The sequence below is a fragment of the Nannobrachium achirus genome (assembly GCF_963921795.1).
Source record: "Nannobrachium achirus genome assembly, chromosome: 4".
NCBI lineage: Eukaryota > Metazoa > Chordata > Actinopteri > Myctophiformes > Myctophidae > Nannobrachium > Nannobrachium achirus.
Window position 1 is genome coordinate 41,950,545 of NC_137813.1, and position 20,319 is coordinate 41,970,863.

The 20,319-nt window shown below is 41.5% G+C and overlaps 1 protein-coding gene across 1 annotated transcript in view; it reads right to left on the reverse strand.

Annotated features, from left to right (window-relative positions):
- Nucleotides 1-17,566: 17,566 nt before the first annotated feature.
- The window catches only part of ttyh3a (tweety family member 3a), a 36,091-nt gene continuing 33,338 nt past the window's right edge, over nt 17,567-20,319 (reverse strand). The window contains exon 14 of the mRNA XM_080724070.1: nt 17,567-18,737. Coding sequence (XP_080580196.1) covers nt 18,663-18,737 — 75 coding nt within the window. The 3' untranslated portion in view covers nt 17,567-18,662. The remainder of the gene's footprint in view (nt 18,738-20,319) is intronic.

Here is a 20,319-nt window from a genome sequence, read left to right on the forward strand (position 1 = left end):
TCATATTAAAAAGAAAATACCGCCAGATGACTTTCACAATCACTTCACATTTTTCCCCCATCAAAGAAATAGCCGATCTACAGATGCGTTGTGAGCTTTTAGATGGCCATTTCTGCTACTTGTGTGATACTGTAGAATGACGAGTGGCATTAAGTTACAAAATAAATATGGAAATATGAGGTTTCGGTCCGATCGCAATGATATTTGTCATTGCGACCGTCAGGTCGCACTTACTACCAAAACCTCCACCGGCTGTCTGTCCGTCCGTCTGTCTGTCGCGTCACGTCACGTCACGTCACACTTTTGCCCTACTCATATCTCCGCCATCGTTGCCCCTATCCATGTGAAATTTTCCACACACACTCCTTGTCTGCCAATCCACAACCTCCACCCTTCCAGGGACCCCCCGACCCCCAGGGACCCCCGCCAAAAAGCTAAAAAACTACCAAATAATGCCCCAACATCGCCTGCTCACCGCCTTGCTCTGCTTTTCCACACACTCCTTGTCTGAAATCCACAACCTCCACCCTTCCAGGGACCCCCGCAGCTCCAGGGACCCCCACCAAAAAGCTAAAAAACTACCAAACCGTTGCCCCCATCCATGCCAAATTTTGCACACACTCCCCTTGCCTGCCAAACCACAACCTCCACCCTCCATCAATTCTCACATGGCCCTCTTCTATCGCCACCAGGAGGCTGATTCTTGCAAAACACATTTTTGGACACTGCTCCTACAATTTTTGCCCTAAAATCACGCAAATCGCTACTATGTCTACACTCATTTCATCAACATGGATCTGTCCCATACAGCGCCACCATCAGGCCGATTTTTTCAAACACATTTTTGGACACTGCTCCTACAGATTTTCAGCCCGATTTTTTCAAACACATTTTTGGACTGCTCCTACACATTTTGACCTAAAATCACGCTGCGACCTGACGGTCGCTTATCTCCCGATTAGGGAGTCTTACTGGTGTCATACTGTACTGTATATTACACAGAGAAAAACAAGCTAAAAAGTAGACATGCAGTCAGATAAATAAAACTAGAGCCGATCTATGAACGGTTGGACAAGATCTTCAATGAAAGCTAACAAATCGGTTTCGGTAACACTTTAAAGGTTGGGTCTATAATGCATTTTTCATAACTGACTGAAATTATGGTAGTTACAATACAATGTGCTGTTACGCTGAGCTTATAAAGAATTATGACCAGCACGTATAATACTTAATAAACCTTGTTATAGGTAGTGCATAATTATAATGATTTATAACAAGTGCTATGAAGCTTTTTAATTCGATTATAGACCCGACTGTTAAGTAAATGGTTAACTCAGTTTCCCTCACTCACAGCAGAGCTGTTTCCGAACACACATGAACAAAACGGAGGGAATTTTGGCATCATGTGTCATAGCAGTTAATATACAATAGTTCTTACATTCCTCCATCTCTGGTGGTTTCTTTTGGGTCCAGGACATTCCATTTAATGTCCAAACCTTCCCACTGCCTTGCACAGGAGTTGTCGTGGCTGGCATCGCATCTCCTTGGACGTCTGCTGGAGTGCTTTGGTTTCTTGTGGCGATACCTGTAAAATGTTAGTTTTATCTAGGGATTGATCTTAGTCAGACCCCTTCTCCTTTGAGCTGTCCGGCACGGTGGTACGTGCCATGAGCTCGCCAGGTCACTGGAGTTCGCAAGCCTGTCCACCACAACAAGGTGTCAATCCATCGGACAGGACCCAATTTAGCCATAGCCAATTCCAAATTGACCCCAAGTGACCTTCAGTCCCTGTTGCTACCACCACCTCCACAGCTGGGGAGGTATAACTACTGTGTGCATCCTCCCAAACACTTGCCAGTAGCTTCTGCAGTGCAGCAAAAGAGGACGGTCACTTGATCCATCACCAGCTTCCCATCCCAATTTTAAGTTGCTCTGGGTTAAGAGCGTCTGCTAAATGCATCAATTGTAAATTGTCTAAACACGGCCAATTGCGTTTAGTTTGATGGAGCACCAGGCCAAGCTGGAGGCATCAGTTACTGCTGGGTGTTGAACCCAGAGTTCTACTGCATGATGGGAGAGTGCTTTTAGCTCTACCACATCCAGGTGCCCCATAGACAGACAGACAAACACCTTTATTCAACTTGGTAACAGGTAATCTCGCCGAAATGAAGGTCGCCGGAAAACGTGGAAGAGTCGCCGAGGAAGGCTCACCAATTTCGGTGGAATTCTCGCCTGCCTGATTTGGAATTGTCGCCGACAGCTTTTACATGTCGCCGACAGTGTCGCCGACGTTTTTGGAATAGTCGCCTATTTTTATACCATTATAGACAACAAGGTATAAAGGGAGTGAGTGAGTGAGTGAGGGGTATTCAAGTGAGTGTAGCCTACTTAGTCGCCTATATTTATACCATTATAGACAACAAGGTATAAAGGAAGGGAGTGAGTGAGTGAGTGAGTGAGTGAGGGGTATTCAAGTGAGTGTAGCCTACTTAGCATTTAAAACTCTGATGCCCAGTATTCAAGTGAGTGTTCATATGTCACCCATTCACACGTTACATAAGCTTATAACTGTAGCTGTAGGCCTACCTGTCTTCTGTTAAACATCCTGGCCCCTCAACTGTTGCTTTAAACACATGAGCTAAATTGCGGTTATGTTGGGATAGAGGAAATCAGAGACGCAGCAGCAGCCAGCCAGTGGTGTTGCCAGATTGTCATTTGCGAGAGAAACAAACGTATTGGATCTGCAGATTTAATAGCAGCACGTCTGACTGCACAGATCGCTTCGTTGGGATTAAAACCGCTCGTAGTCCTACCACAGTGGTGCGGTGGTAGGACGTGGCTTTGGAAATAAACGTCATGACACTTTACCTTTTTCTATGCAAACTATAAAGTCTTCAATCAATCCATTTCATCCTCCATGAAACAAACGATGCCACTATGTGCTGAGTCGCGGCTCGCAACGACGTGGCTTTGGAAATAAACGTCATGACACTTTACCTTTTTCTATGCAAACTATAAAGTCTTCAATCAATCCATTTCATCCTCCATGACACAAACGATGCCACTATGTGCTGAGTCGCGGCTCGCAACATGATGCCTGTCAGACAGTAAAATAAAACTGTGTAGATATAGGTCTAGTTTGATATAATTAGGCCTACATTTCTGTTGATGTTTCAACCAAGGGACGAGTTTGTGATTCCCCCATATCCATATAAAACACTCATGATAGCTGATACAACAGAAGTAAATTACATTTCACAGAAGATCTTTTTAATTTGCAAAAGATTTTAAGACAAGGGGTGTTATATTATAGCAATTGGTGCAACAATGATGTGTGGAACACTAATGGAGAGACATGGCACTACGCGTCGTGCGTAATGCCATCCAGCCCATTTAATTGCGTTTTGCCATTGCCATATGGACAGAGAGATTTCTCTATACGGGGCCATGTAGAAGTAATCAAAGTCACTAGAGAGAGAGAGAGAGAGAGAGAGAGAGAGAGAGAGAGAGAGAGACAATGGGCACACATAAAAAATACTGTGCTTTTAGATCACTAATAGATGACATTAACAAACATACATAATCAATCCACTTAATAAGTCCTAGTTTATTTGAAAATAGCCGATCTACAAGCTGCCAACCAAAGCTCAGAGCTTTGAGAATCAGGAAATGTCAGTTTTGGGACAGGAGTCTGTAGAGCTGGTAGATCAGCCAACGTTTAAATATTTAGATTTAATAGGAACACTAGGCTACTATATATAGGCTACAGTCATTGGTCATGGAAGTGGGGCTTTCCAATGAATGAGGTGACGTTTTATTTTTTTAAATCGCTTCATAATTGACTAGCCATGTTCGAATGAAACTGGTGTCTTAAGGCCCATTCCCACTGGGCCAGATAACAGATATCTGGAGATATTTCTCCAGATATTTTTCAATGCAAAGTGGATGGTAGATACAGATAAAAAAAACATTTGCCACAGATAAAAGTATCTGTGGCAAATATCTGTGGTATATATATTTTTTATCTGTATCTACCATCCACTTTGCATTGAAAAATATCTGGAGAAATATCTCCAGATATCTGTTATCTGGCCCAGTGGGAATGGGCCATAACTCTTACTTTGCTTCCTAAGCGCATATGGACAAAGCAGCAAAGTGGCATTTGACATCATATTGAAATGTGCACAGTCAAGTATCTGTTTCACCAAACAGAAAGATTAATAGCCCACTTTGAAATTCAAAGTAGGCCTAAATACAAAGTGCATTTTGTATGGACATTCAACAATCATAGGCCTATTAAGAAAACAATCCCAGGCCAGTATGAAATAGTATTAAATGAGAATAGGCGCAGAATTTTTTTCTTTCTTTTTTCTAAGATTCGATTAAATCAATGCATTCTGAGAGAGTCTCAGAATGCATGTCACTGCATGTCACTGGTATCAAATAGAAATAATGTACTAAATGCCACAACTTAGACCTGACATTATAGAGTAGGATATCACATGAATCTTATAGCTTTGCGTCAAGAGTTAGGGATTAGGGGAACGTTTAGAGTTCACATCATCACACTAATTGTAATATTAGGCCTACATCCCAGCCAATTATTGTAGGCTATTACAATAGGCCTATAATAGGCAATTTGTGTCGGAGATAAATCGCTGTCTGATATGACGGTAAAAAACAATTGAAACTCAGCCTGCAGCCCTGCACAGGACCTGCCAAACTAAACGGACGTGGGTACCCTTTTAATTGATTGACTGATCATTTACAGGCTACAGCTGATGGCTTTGATTACTTCTACATGGCCCCGTGTGAGAAATCTCTCTGTCCATATGGCAATGGCAAAACGCAATTAAATGGGCTGGATGGCATTACGCACGACGCGTAATGCGTGCCATGTCTCTCCATTAGTGTTCCACACATCATTGTTGCATCAATTGCTATAATATAACATTCCAATTCATAACTAAAATGTATAAGCTAGTCATATCTGTCAAATATTGTTTTAGTTCACTAATAAAAAGCTAGTATGAAAGCAACTTCGTTATATAAGGTTATGCGGACACACCCGTTGTCTTAAAATCTTTTGCAAGAAATATAGCCTAACCCCGACTGCAATAACATTCCATTATGGTCAGTATGCAGGCTGTTGTCTGTCAAATTATCTTTTATTTCAAGACAAAAGCTAGGCTATAGCTAGGCCTATAGTACAATGGGTCCAGTGTGTAGGCTATATGCCTCCTCTGTGCATCAGTTCACCGATCGACCGCTTGATTATGTAGGCCTATTATTATTTTCAGTCAAGCAAACACATCACAAGAAATTCCATAAATAAAAAAATATAATTATGAAGTAGTGAAAATATCCGACCATTTTAATTAAAAAGATCTTCTGTGAAATGTCATTTACTTCTGTTGTATCAGCTATCATGAGTGTTTTGGGGGAATCACAAATAAAATAAACTCGTCCCTTGGTTGAAACATCAACAGAAATGTAGGCCTAATTATATCAAACTATATCCACAAAGTTTTATTTTACTGTCTGACAGCATCATGTTGCGAGCCGCGACTCAGCACATAGTGGCACGTGCACACATTAGACATCAAAGGGGCTTGAGCCCCTGCCCTTTTATCCACTGGTAAAAAGTGCCCTCCGGCCGCACATTGGCACTCGCCATTACTGCTCTCCAGTCTAGACCATGAATGCGTTTTTTTTACTATGGTGAAAGAAATGCAAACGCCCTTTTCCGTGCCATATACCTGAATGCAGCTCCTGAACTTGAATGCAAGTATGTTGAAAGAATTGACCTCTTTTAGAAGTGTCAGCCCCTGCCTCTCTAACATTCTCTGCACGTCCCTGGCACACACTGACAGCTGCACGGAGTGCATGCACACTGTTTTCCTCGTGTCGTCTTGGTCGGAGGCGCGAGCATAGGCTCGGTTAAAGTAGTTTGTGTCATGGAGGATGAAATGGATTGATTGAAGACTTTATTAGAAGTTTGCATAGAAAAAGGTAAAGTTTCATGACGTTTATTTCCAAAGCCACGTACCACCGCACCACTATGGTAGGACTACGAGTAGCTCCTTTCGGAACCCCTCACTCCACTGCTACGCAGCTCCGAGATGGGGTTCCTACTGGTCGGCTGCCGAAATCCTGTTGTTGGATCCACGATCCGCCGTTAGCGATCACTTCTTACCTTTGTTGAACACTCTATCCAAAAAGTAACCGGCCTATGTGAAAGTATAATCGTTTTACTTTTTTAACGTGGAACAACCTCGATGTACTGGGGTGAAATGAAGACTTTATATCGCTCGAAAGACCAGCCGGCTCTGTTTTCCCGTGTTTTCCCCGTTGTAGTCTCGCGTGGCCAGACTGTTGCCTCCGTTTTCCCCCGTTGTAGTCTCGCGTGGCTGTGAGCATGTTGCCACTGGAGCCAAGGAGCCCGGAAGTAGCAGAGAGGCTAAAACAGAGAGCCGGCTGGTCTTTCGAGCGATATAAAGTCTTCATTTCACCCCAGTACATCGAGGTTGTTCCACGTTAAAAAAGTAAAACGATTATACTTTCACATAGGCCGGTTACTTTTTGGATAGAGTGTTCAACAAAGGTAAGAAGTGATCGCTAACGGCGGATCGTGGATCCAACAACAGGATTTCGGCAGCCGACCAGTAGGAACCCCATCTCGGAGCTGCGTAGCAGTGGAGTGAGGGGTTCCGAAAGGAGCTAGACTACGAGCGGTTTTAATCCCAACGAAGCGATCTGTGCATCCAATACGTTGTAGTCGTTGGTCAGAGACAAAGTTGCCAGCAGCCAGCTTGTACAGTTATAAAGCTTAGACCCTATAGTTTCTAAATAGCACAGGTACAAAACATGTAGTAGTATACTACTGTAACGTGTGAATGGGTGACATATGGGTAGGGTAGCCTACACTCGCTCCCTTTGTTGTCTATTTTGGGCATCAGAGTTTTAAATGCTAAGTAGGCTATAATGGTTTATAAATATATACCCCACTCACTCACTCACTCACTCACTCCCTTTATACCTTTGTTGTCTATAATGGTTTATAAATATAGGCGACTATTCCAAACACGTTCTCGATGAGATTTCTCACTGCCTGGATGAGTTTTCTATAACGCCAGGCGACTATTCCAAACACGTCGGCGACACTTGTCGGCGACCATTCCGGGCGACCTTCATTTCGGCGACTCTACTGGTATTCCTTTAACTTAATCTTAATCAAAAAGACAAACACCTTTAACTTAAAGTTGTACTATGTAACTTTTTTTATAAAACAAATCTTAAAATTCTCCTAACTATTAAATCACAAAAGTTTTAGAAGATCCGCGCCGTGAATTTCAGCCTGTAAAGCCTTCTCTGTATGTAAACTGAGATCCTTGCCGTGGACCGGATCTCGCGCCAAAATTGCGTCATCACACTACCGGCCAATCACAGCGAGGGTTATACAACTGCCGGCCAATCACAGCGCATCTTGAAGTGGGGTCGCTATGGCACTAATGGCAGCCATATTTGTTGTCGCCCGTTTGTACCATCCCTTCTCTAGGTAATTTCGCCTACCAGGCAGGGTGAAGGAGTCCGTATCTCTGGAATTACTGAACGCACAGGAACAAGGGACCCCTTAAAAGATAGATCTCAGCGAGGTGGAGGCAGACGCGAGGGTCTGAAGGTACGAAAAACGTCCGAAAGACGCGGACGCGACCGCGGTTTGCTATAGGGCTAATGACCACTAGTTGGGCATCTTACACAGTATGGCTTTAACCTTAATCAATATCAAAACATTTTTTGTTGTCGTTTTTCCCCCATTTTGGACAGATCAAAAGCAATTTTATACAGAAAGAAGAATTTCTACCACAACGCACTGAGGGCACCACACATTACAAAGAGAACAGATCTACAAGCTAACTAACAATGCCCCATGACTAGTTTTAAATGCAACTTATTTTCGGTTGTGGAAAAAGTACTCAAATGTTTTACTTAAGTAAAAGTACTGTACTGTTACAAGTAAAAGGCCGTGTTTAAATGTTACTCAAGTAAAAGTACAAAAGTATTGGCATCAAAAAATACATAAGTACCAAAAGTCCTACAAGTGTATGAAAATAGCAGATCTACAACTAAGCTAACAACGTCACACCATGCTACAGGTTGTTAGCTTGTAGATATTTTTCCACACGACATGCTAATGCTAAATGCTAATAGTAAAATGCTAATGCTAACACCAACCGACACACAAACTAGCTGCAGACACTGGAAATTCAAACGTAAACAAACAGTTAAGACGTTTTAAACGACTCTATTTCAACCCAGTACAACTGAACCGATAGCATATATTAAAATTACATTAAGCTTAGTCCCGTTAACGTTTGGAAACGTAGTTTGTTTAGTTTTTTAAACCAACAACATTAACTTAACAGATATGCAAAACAAAACGTCGTACATGTTCGTCGTCACCGTTACTGTCATCTTTGCTGTCAAGCTAGCCTTGTTTATCGATAAACAAGCTAACTGCTATTTTGACGAGCAATGCCAGATGACAGCAACGGTAACATGACAACGTTTGTAGCTTCTAAACTTTAAACACCAACTCAATAACGAGACATTTTAAATAGCATAAGTAGCATTAAAATGACAGTTCCCCCCCAAAACCTCGACACGAGCATGCATTAGAAAATACATTTTAAGTTAACATTACATACTCACCTTGCAGGAGCTGGTTGCTGAAAGGCCTCCACATCCAAGTTCCTCCCTCTAAATGGGTGCTTCAACAACATCCAACGTCTGTCTGAAGTTACAGTCTATAGACGTGTTTGTTTGGTTGAAAAGCTGGTTGATGGAAAGCCTCCACATCCAAGTTCCTCCCTCATTAAATCCCACGTCTGACTGATTCACAGTCGAAGACGTGCCTTCTTGCTTCTGCTGCCGATGGGATCGACAGCATCAGCCTCCTTCTTCGCCGGTGTGGCCTCCTCATCGTCGACCAACCTCCTCACCTTTTCTCCGGGAAAGGTGACGAACACCGACAGCATCATCGATCCGTCTAGCCGGTAGACGGACACTCTCCACAGTCGGTGCAGCACCCGCCCGGTGAACGTCTCCACGGCACACGTGACTCTCGGTAGCTGCTGTCCGCCAACCAACACGAGGTCGTAGTCATTCCTGTCGTTCCACCTGGTGATCCTGAACGAAGAAGTCAGCTCTTCGGGGTGGGGTGGAGTCACCAGGGTCCCGGAGGAGAAGGCCTGGTAGAGCGAGGTGCTGGTAGTCGCCATCACCTTGGGTCGGTTAGGTCGAGGCCCCCACGGCCTGTTGCTGGTGTCGGTAATCCGCACCCCGCAACATTTGCAAGTCTTCTTCCAGCTGCACACTGGAGGAAGAGGAGGGAGGAACGGCTGGTACTTCTTCGGAGGCCTGAGCAGCTGCTTGTCGACGAGTCTGATGGAGGAAACAGAAACGTCGGTTGTCTGACGGACACGACGGTACAGCTCCGGGACGCAAGCCGTGATGGCCTCCACATCGACGCGGGTCAGACGTTGGTTCCGGAGGTTCTCGACGTGAACGTTGACCAACGCAGGCCGCTGCCTGGAGTTCTTCCCGAAGGAACACTCCCACTGGATGTTGTACAGCTCCATGCTGTCCTAAGGAGAAGAGAGAGAGAAAGAAAGAAAGAGAGAGCGCTGAGAGAGAAAGAGAGGATGGAGCTCAGACACCTGTTAAAGTGAAATAAAGGTCAGTTAATTATGCAAAAATCAAACAATTCAGGTATTATCTGGTGTGCTGGTAGCAGGAAGTTGCTGTGAAAGCAAGTAGTCGCTAAGCGCAGGTAGATGTTTGATTCTGTGAAGTCTCAAAGCATCTGAACGAGTTAACGGCGTTGCTGAAGATTTTATGCCTGCCGAGTCCGACTGCTGACCAATCAGCTACCAGAGTTCACTGTGAGCTGACGTCACTCTGGCAGCTGATTGGTCAGCTGGCCACGCTCGCCGCGAGCCGCAGATGCTATTGGCTATTTTCAAATGTCGCGCTCGCATCGCGTTCAGTTAACGTTCAAACGTGATGACGTTGTCGCGAAACAAACAATTTGATTTTGTGTGTTTCTTTTTTAACTGCAATTATTAAGTTGTTATTTTGTTTTAATTATGTGCCACATACGTTTAGAGCAGAAAATATGAATTATTGAAACAACATTAATTTATTTTCGTCACCTGTGTCAACAACAACCACCATGACAGTTTATGTGACAGGGTCCTAGTGCCCTCCCGTTCTGTGTATTGTTTACGTTCCTCGACAAGGCCGTTCTGCATTCTCCACTGTAAGTAAGTTGGCCAACTAAAGACTATGCATTAATTGTCTTTTTGTTCTTCAAATTTGTCAGAAAACAATCACGTTTGGACTGGTGCAAATGTGCAGAATGTGTTGTGTTTGTGCAACGTTAACAGTGAATTCGCTTGACAAGTGAATGCAGTGCACTAGAGTCTAGATCCAAGGCAAGAGTGAACCTAGTAGATTTAAATGTAGGTTCATTCATCTAGAATATCATGTTTGCTATCATGTTTTTTTTTTATCAAGTCTGACTTTTAATTTCATATCTATATCTTTAATAAATGTCAAAATTGATCAAATAGCCTACATCCATGATAGTCTTAGTTGATCCAAGGCTAGCTAAAAACCATTGGTTGTCAAATATTGTAATTTCATGGACCCCTGGGCCCTACCCCACAGCACAAATGCAACCAACCCTGAGGCCTATGCTTTTGCAGTTAATTGCGTGCACTGTTGATCCTGGTGGCCAATGGCTCTCAATGTGGGGTATGGGACCCCCCAGGGGTCATTCAGGTATGTCCCAGCCCCAGGTGTGGCTAGCTAAAATAGTAAGGAGCCAAATGGAACGCTTTGCAATCTGACTGAAGAATATTGTATTTAGAGTTTTGGTCCTATTATTGCTTATGCTGTCCGAATATGGAACATACAGAAAAAATATTGAAATGGGAGAACCCATGGCACAAGAATACACCAATATTCAGAAATAATCTGTTAATAAACCTATTACATTTCATCAATAGCAAAATCTTAACATCCTTCCAGACATTATGAGCAATGATGGACTTTCAAGTTTAATTTGCCTGGTTTACGATTTTTCTTTTAGTTGCACACTGCAATGAGTGCCCTGGAAGGATAACTTTCCTGAACATCCAGTAGAAAATGGTTACTTTCAATATCCCCAATGGTTTTGTCTCTCATGTTTATGGAGAGCTGCAACAAGTGTTGAATAAATGGGGCGCTACTGGTATCCCTCAAACCACTGGTGCTCATGAAAGGGAATACAATGAGCACAAAAGGAAAAATGTGCCACAGAGGCACAAGAATCCAGGTCCAGGCACTCAGGTGGATTCAGAAATAAAAAAATCTTTATTTGGGCAACAGGCTAGAACATTAAAAAACTTCTTCAGGGTGTTGTATATGGAATATAGATTTGAAAGAACATGGACATATATGAAAGAGAGTGTGGACAACATTGCCATAACGTCCCGCAATTCATCAGATGGTTCACTATAAATTGATATACAGATCTGATTTAACTCAAAGGAAATGTTGTCAACTTATCAAGCCCCTTATGCACTTTGTGTTCATTTAAAACCATGGGCACATATAATATATGCACATGTTTTGAGAATGTCCCAGAGTATAAATGTTCTGGTCTCAGGTGGCCAGTGCATTATCAGATTTGGTTGAGGTTCCATGTTTGCCTCAGATTTTGTTATTATATGGTGATTCCACACTCTCCTTACCAGTCACTAAAAAATGGAAACTAGACACAAATAAATAAACAATACAAATTTGGTACAAAATGAATACCAAACTGGGGGTTATTGTATGTGCAAGGGCCCGTTAGCTCATAAACCACCTTTAATCTTGGCCAATCTGTGTGACTCTCGATTTCTTTCTGTTTAGGTTTTACTCAGGGTTTACTCATATTTTCTCTTAACTCTTTCATGATAATATTTATTGTATTATTTTATAATGTGTTGGTCTTAATGTTCTCAATGTTTTTGTGCTAATGCTTTGTGCCATGGGGTTTTCCACATAGCTCACCTGATGCAGTGATGGGCTCAGGAGCAGCCACTCTTCACTCTATAAGAGGAAGATGAATATGCAGCAACAGCCCCATTCTGCAATCTGCAATGTGAGTAATTATATTCTTATTTTATATTCTCTTAACTCTTTAAAATTGTATTCAAATGTCTCCTTTGATATGTTTCTTCTTAATGCTCTTAATGTTTTTTTTCTTGTCTTCTATAGTGACAAAGGATGTTGTGAAATCACACATGGCAGCCTTATGTGGTGCGCAGAGTGAAAGCCATTTCAACCTGAATAGTGCATCTGGACGCAGAAGAGCGACCAGTATTCTGACAGGGGATTTCCTCCTTGATCAAGGTGACAGGTGAGCATCAGTACCTTGTGCCCAGTGCACTATAGACAAACCTCAGGCTGAGGTCTTCTATAGTGAAAGAGAATGATGGCAGCACTCACGTTGTATCCCTCAGGTACTTTTGTATTCCTTGAAAATAAAATACTTGATTACACTGAGGAAGGCATTGAGCCGAAACGCGTCCATTTGAACAGCCTGTTGCCTGTTAACTTTTCAAGTAAAATTAAATTAAAGTATGTGAGGCAGCATGAGTGCTGGGATCATTGAAAGCCTGGCATCACCAGTTAAACTGCCTGTTGTTAATAAACATATTATTATTGACATCTTTTCTACAGATGATGCTCAGCAAGGACTACCAAACACTCGGTGTTCACTTCATCGTTCATCGCGCACCACCAGACCAGACACATCCAGCCATTGCATGAGTTAATGAAAGCAGAGGAAGAAAAGCTGCTAGACTCCTACTCCTACTCTACTCCTGCTAAGAGTCCAGGACTTCTGCTGTCCCCTGCCACCAATCTATGGATTGATCTTCTGTTCCATACTGTTGGGTGACTCTCTTTGTTATTGTCTTGTGAAGACCGGAGCCTGCAGGTGTCATCATGTCATCATCAGGCAACTCTTTGACACACTTCAGTTCTTGTGGACGATATTTTGTCTGATACTGCACCTGTGCGCCTCATGTCTCACAGGGAATGTGTTTTTGTCTGGTTCCGGCCTAAACTAGACTTAGTAAAAAGGCACGTTAATGCCCTGTCAATGACACACTGACATCTGTAGGGAGTCTGGAAAGACTATTTGGTTCCAGGCCCCTACAGCCACCAAGGGCATCAGCTCTCAATTCCTACTTTCATTTCTCAATGTTTTCATGTAAATCAGTTAATTTTTGATCAGTTTATCAATGTCATTTTCAACTATTTTTTCAAATCTAGTCATTTGAATCAGTAAATGTAGCCTAAATATTGTATATCAGCATTTATATTGTTTATTTTAGTTTTTCTATCATTAAAAAAAAAAAAAAAATCGAACCTCTGTTCGAAGTGGAGCTGTGTGTGTGTGTGTGTGTGTGTGTGTGTGTGTGTGTGTGTGTGTAGTTGATGCTCAGGGCAGGCTAGACTCAACAGCACCTCTCTGGTCACCCAGGGTTACTACATACAGGCTACATACAGACCCACAGACCCACCCACCCACATACCCACATACCCACCCACATACCTACACACACGGCCACGTATAGGGAGCTTGTGTTCCACACAGCTCCAAAAACAGCAAATGTGGAGTCATAGTGAGCCAAGGTACAATCGCTGTCAATTCAAGTCAAGTCCATTTTAATTATATAGCACATTTAAAAACAACTGTGCTGTTATGTTAGAAGTACTGCAAGTTTTAACTAGGGTGGAATAAAATGTACACCCTGACCAATGTGCCCCTAGCCTCGTAAACCACCAACTTCTGGAAACCACATTGTCATTTGTTTCATCTTCTGGGATCCTTCTGCATATCTGGAAGTGGAAGTTAGTGGTTCACGAGGCTAATGTGCCCCATGTTACATGATCTAATTAGATGGTATAATGAAGTAAATAATAATATATAGTGGGGACCATAGCTGAATGGATAAAGAGGCCGTCTGGGAAACAGAAGGTCTCCGGTTCACCCCCTGGCCCTGGTCTGTAGGTCCAAGTGTCCATGAGCAAGGCACTGCTCCCCAGGTTCAGTATGAAACATGCCTGATACTCCTATTACATGGATTAAAGTCACCACCACTGATTTCAGTCATTTGGATCCCATAGCAGCCAGCACAACCTCTATGGCAGCATGTTGCACACTGTGAGAATGGCCGATCTACAATCTCACAATTTGTTGTGCTGTCACACGTTATGAGCTTGTAGATCAGCTATTTTTGGTTATTTGCTATTTTTAGATTCATGAGTATAAGTGGTCTGCTAGCAATAGAATAGATTAATGAGAATTTGAATTGATCACACTAGTCAGGTAGTTCATTATTGTAGTACATTATGGACAGGAGGTGAAGATGTCGCAAACACATTACGCCTTAGGAATGGGTTTGGTGACTAATGGCCTGGCCACATAATTCTAAGACACTGAATTACTATGGACTAGTGTAAGGTATACAATCTAGGGCTAGGCTACATAGACAAGGAAAATATCATGGCTACAATTCAAATGTTTTCCCTCAAATTGATCAAAACAAATACCAAGACAACCAGCATGTGGAAGGCACTGGTTTTAATGAGAGCATTGCAAGTTACCGTGCAGATGGGTTGTTGGCTCTAGTCTCCAGTAGGCCTACTCCCATCTCTGATCCTCCACATGCTGTGCAGGCCAGGGAATACTTCAGAGGAACTCATCAATCCTTCATCTCCTCATCATGAGACACCTGCTGGTCCTCTTGGGGAACTTGCCCAACACTGGACATGAATCATAATGGTTGTGTGAGAGAGAGACAAATACATGTTTTTTTCATCATGTGAAATACATGTGTAATATCACTAGGAGTGTTTTTATGCATTGGGTGCTCAAAATGTTTTATATCACATTCGCACTAGTGAGAATAACGTTTTGACAAGGTGAATTTAATTATGCCTTTACTAAATGCCTTGCTATGAAAAGCACAATGAACTGCCTTGTTGAAATGTGCTATATAAATGCCTCACAGCTAAACACTTCAGCTTCATTACAGAAAACCAGAATAATTAACAATTTTTCTATTTGTCTATCTCTTCATACATAAATATCGTCGTTGTGGGGTGAAAACCTTGTATGTCCAAAACTGTTTGTTTTGCATTTTTCATTTTAAAATGATTTAAACTAGTGAAAACAGCCGATGCGAGGCGTTGTGTGCTTGTGTACTTTTGTGCGACGGCCTTGTACGATGAAGCAGGGCTTTACTTTGCGAAAGAACATACACATTTGAAACTTGGAGATACAAGGTTTCTACCCGACAACGACGATATGTAAGTACATATATATGCAGTATTACTGATGTATAATCAAATCGAGAGAAAAACAAGAGTTCCCTGGTATATATGGCAGTAATAACAGTTGGCTGCAAGAGGCAGCGAATTTAAGTCAGTTGAATTGTTGGATTATACAGTGAACCATGGTGCAGTCCCTGCAGGGCAGATCTATTTGAAATATTGGTGATTTGGGAATTAACACAAATAGATGAATTCAAGCTAATTATGGCAAAACATTTAGGGTTTGTTTAATTTCAAAACACAGCGTTCAAGCTCAACAAACCACAGGTTTCACATGTACAAGATTTTTTAGTTTTCAGAAAGAAAAATAATATAAAAACATGGAATCTACAGTGATTTCTTTTCTCCAGAAAACATAACAAAAAGCAATCAAGATTAAAACTACTCACCATATCCACATGAATGAAACAATAATTTGTGCTTGCTACAGATTCTATGATGCAAATCAAAAAGCAATTCCATGGAAAAGAAATGAAAGTTTAAACTAATGTAAATTTCAACTACTTATTGTTCTTGATTTTTATAGTCTGTACAAGTCTTGCATAACAAACAATGAGATTACTACTCAAAAACAGTAAGATTGCATTAGTATAATAAACTTTTACAGAGCATAAATGAGTATCATTTAAAAAAAGGTCAGGCTCATTTCCTTGTTTGATTGCTGAGACAATCAAGGGCTGTGAACTTTACAAACAGCTCTTGAGTGAAGACAAAAGAAAAAAGGGGCTGTGTGTTTGGTGATTGGCGCAAAGGCAAGAATCACCTCTCATACTGCTCACGATGCAGCACTAAAGCACAATTATACATAATTGTCACTCGCCAATTTTTATTTTAGGTGAGTGACACCTATACAATGTATAAATGAGGCTTTAGAGAAGCCAGTTGAAACAGCAGTCAGTAGTACGAAGATTTTACTCCACATCTGAAGGATCGTCATGCTTCATATGACAAGTATAACGTCGTTGTTGGGTGGAAACCTTGTATGTCCAAAACCGTTAGTTTTGTATTTATAATTTTTAAAATTATCTAAACTAGTGAAAATAGCTGATCTACAAGCACACGAGATCTGCTATGTTCACTAGTTTTTGCAACAGTCTTGTATGGTGAAGCAGGGCTTTGCTTTATGAAAAGAGCGAACAAATTTGAAACTTGGGCGATACGAGGTTTCCACCCGACACTGACGATAAGTAGGTGGCTCCCATGAAAGAGAGGAAGTAGCAGGAAGGAATGCCATGTCATTCGCCTCCACTATCCCTGGGGTTAAAGCATACTCACATGATCCATTGGTTTTTGTATAAATCTAAATGCTAGAACACATTTGTGAGACACTATTGCTAAAGCATATACTTTTTCCTTTTCTTTGAAATTCACAGACGCCGTGACATGCATAATCTTAAAAAAACAGATGACATTTGCATTGAGATTCCTGTAGGGAATGGCTGATGTAAGCAACCCACAACAGGACAGCGAGAACAAAAAAAAAACAAAACAACAATGTTGGAGTCAGTAGAGCAGAGAGACTGGCCTCTTCTCTGCTCTGTTTAGACCTGAGGCCCTGCAAACAAATCCACTCATCACTTTACAAAAGAACATGGAAACAACAACCACAACAGATCTGGCAAAAATAAAGAGGTTGTTGAAAATAATTATCCTAAAGTCTCTAATAATGTTGCAAATGACAAGTAAATATAATTGTCCTTCTGTGCTCCAGAATCTCCGACATTAGAAGCCAGTCGTCAGTGGGTGATAGAACAGCTTGTGCTTCCAGTAGCAGAACACTGTTCTCCTGTGCTGTGACAAGTATTTCCCCCCCCCCCCCCCCCCGAAAAGAGCACAGAAGTCAAGAAACTTGGTTCATTGTGGTCTCTCTCAGATGATCAAAATAACGAAAACCGGCCTACGGTCCAAATTTGAGACGAGCAACTGCAGTTCCACTGTGCAGCTCATCCTTGTTGACGTGAGATCATCCATGAGTAGTCAAGTTCACAGCTTCAAAACACTCCTCACTTCAACTTCTATTACAGTCATTTGCGGAATAGTGGCTTATCAATCCATTGTATATACAGTACATAATAAAAAAAGAAAGAAGCCACAGGGGGGGGGGGGGGGGGGGTCACCATCCCAATAGGAAAAGGTCTATAATTTTCCAATCACATATACAGTATGTGCAATGCTGCAGAGTGCAGACAGCTGGTTCCAATTAAGACAAATGCAGAAACAAGCCAACATGTAAGCATGTTGTGCATGCTATGATAAGTTGCCATTTGACTCCTGGTGTCATCAGGAGGAAACCTGGTTAACTTGTTGTAAACCGGAGTAAACTCAGTTCCCTATTGTAAGTTTTAGTTGAGAAGTGTTCCCCACATAGCAGAAATAGATGAGGTGCTGAGATGCGGCACTGTCAAAAGTGTTAAAACCAACAGTATTCCAGTGGTGCAATTTTGAAACTCTATTTTGTTGACAGGGTTCCTTGAGGAATTACTGGTACGAGATTGTGGGGTAGGGCAGTAGGTTTCTTCCAAAGTTGTGAATAAGGCATTTCTCACACTGCCCCACAGAAGTGAGAGTATATACTACTATACTTTAACAAAGTCGGAACCAGTAGTAGTATTAAATCCTTGTTAAGTCTATGAACACTTCCACAACCACCATCATCATCATCATCATCACAGCACTGCCTAGTTAGATGAGATTTCACAAATTGAATTCAAGGAAACAAAGGTTGGAAAAAAGGAATGCCAAGTTAAAACAAAAATATGCAAATCCAGGCAAATCACAGAGTTAGAAGATAAAAACAAATAATTGATTTCATTGCCATGCAACCAGCACCAGATACAAGTTGTGGTAAACGTCAACTTTTGATTGCAGATTATAGTTAAGTAAAGTGTAACTCAGGGAGTCCCACTCCCAACAAGAGACTCAGTTGGGGGGAAAAACAAGCAAACAAAACAAAACAAAAAAAACCTGACTTTTTGCAAACATTATGTTGAATGAAATCTGAAAGATCTCTCAAGTCTTTTTTTTTTTCTTTCTTTCTTCCTTCATCCTGCACAATGATGTGCAGTATTTGGTTCTATGATGTTGAAGGTGTAAAGCCAGTGGTTGCATACAGTACATGGCTGCCTGACTGAATGAAGACATGGATTAATCACTTGGAGAGGGAGATAAACAGCCGAGGGCCTTCACATTGGTCCGCAAGGTGGGAGGAACAGGTCCAGTGTTGTCTAGCGTGCTGGGGAGGCGTTTGCATCTGCTGGTGGGCTGTTGGCCAGGTACTTGACCCTCATGCTGTTGGTGTACTGTAGGAGGACATGGAATAACAAAATGATGAGCAACTTACATCTAATGCAGTGGTTCTCAAGCGTTTTAATTTCAAGGACCTATATACTGTAGCTGAGGGTGTGCAAATGGGGTGAGGGCAGCGGTCCACATTCGGTTCCGTTTGCACACCATCAGAGCTAAAGACCTGTAAGGGTCCATTTTGCTGAACAGATCTTCAGAAAGTATAGTAAAAATATGACATCTGATTTCTAACATACTGTACACAAGACACTACTTGTAGGAATTTCGTACCAAAATGCGATTGCAATAATATACAGTTCAGCACAATCCAATGTAAAACTGTCATCATTGCGAAGAGAATATTCAAACAATTGCTTTTTTTAAATGTTAAACTTCGGCTATTCAAAAATGGCCAATTTATAAGCACACAACATGTCACATCGTGTATGCTGTGTGCTTCTTAATATGGTAAAAGCACAACATTGCAGATTCCAGTGCCTTAAGAGCGAGCTCTCAAGACAAAGAACGCATTGATCATCAGATGCTCACTAGGATTTATGTAAACAATCAGCAAAGTTGCCTTTTGACTCCTGGTGTCATCAGGACTTGAAAATATCAAAAGAAGCAGGGTGGAGGACATTGGCTATATGCTACCAGAACACACTTCACAGGTTCTACAGAACACAGTTCACGGGTCAGGCGTTAATTATATAAGCAAGTGTAATCACCTACAAACGATATTTCAAATGCATTTAAATCCAGGTACAGATATCTACAGAGACTATAAATACATCATGTAATAAACACAGACAGAGGAGGACTTCTTTTTTTGGCAGCTGAATTAAATTCCAAACAAAGTGCTCTTTGGTATAGGGGTTATGAAGTCAACGAACGAAAAAGAAAACCAACCAGGGCATTAGCCATTATAATAAAGGCTTTTTAAATGTTTCCACAAGAGTTTCTTGGTCGCTATTATTTTTTTATAAATAGATCATATTGATTAAATCAAGCAAAGGAGAACTTCAGAGTACACATCTTTCTATATATTAACACACGGACCAATAATGATCAATAATGCGACCAAAACCTTCAGTGGAGATTACAGTAAACTTCCATGCATAGGGGCGGGGCCAAACATTCATTGCCATTTCAGAAGCACCTGTGCATGCAAAACAAACAACGCAAGCACAACATGTTTGCCTTTTTATGATGACACTAAGTTGGAATATCTTTTTATTTTAGTTGTAGCATTTCAACACTTTGGTCGGTCGAGCTTCTGCATAAAGACGCGTTTGCTGAAACATGGCTTAACACTGGACATAAAAAGGTGAATGTTTTGTATTGGAATTTTACAGGAGATGGGACCGTCATAAAGCAGTGATGATGAACCATAATGACTCACGGGTCCTCAGGCTACATGGGGGCCCACAGTATTAATGTCAACATCAATGCATCTTTTAACCACTTAACCCATTTAGAACGGGTACACATTATAGTGTATCATTATTTTATGATTTAACTATTGAAAAATAGCAGATATACAAGCTCACAGCAAAGGAGCTTGTAGATATGCTATTTTTGAAAAATCGTGAAAATTTT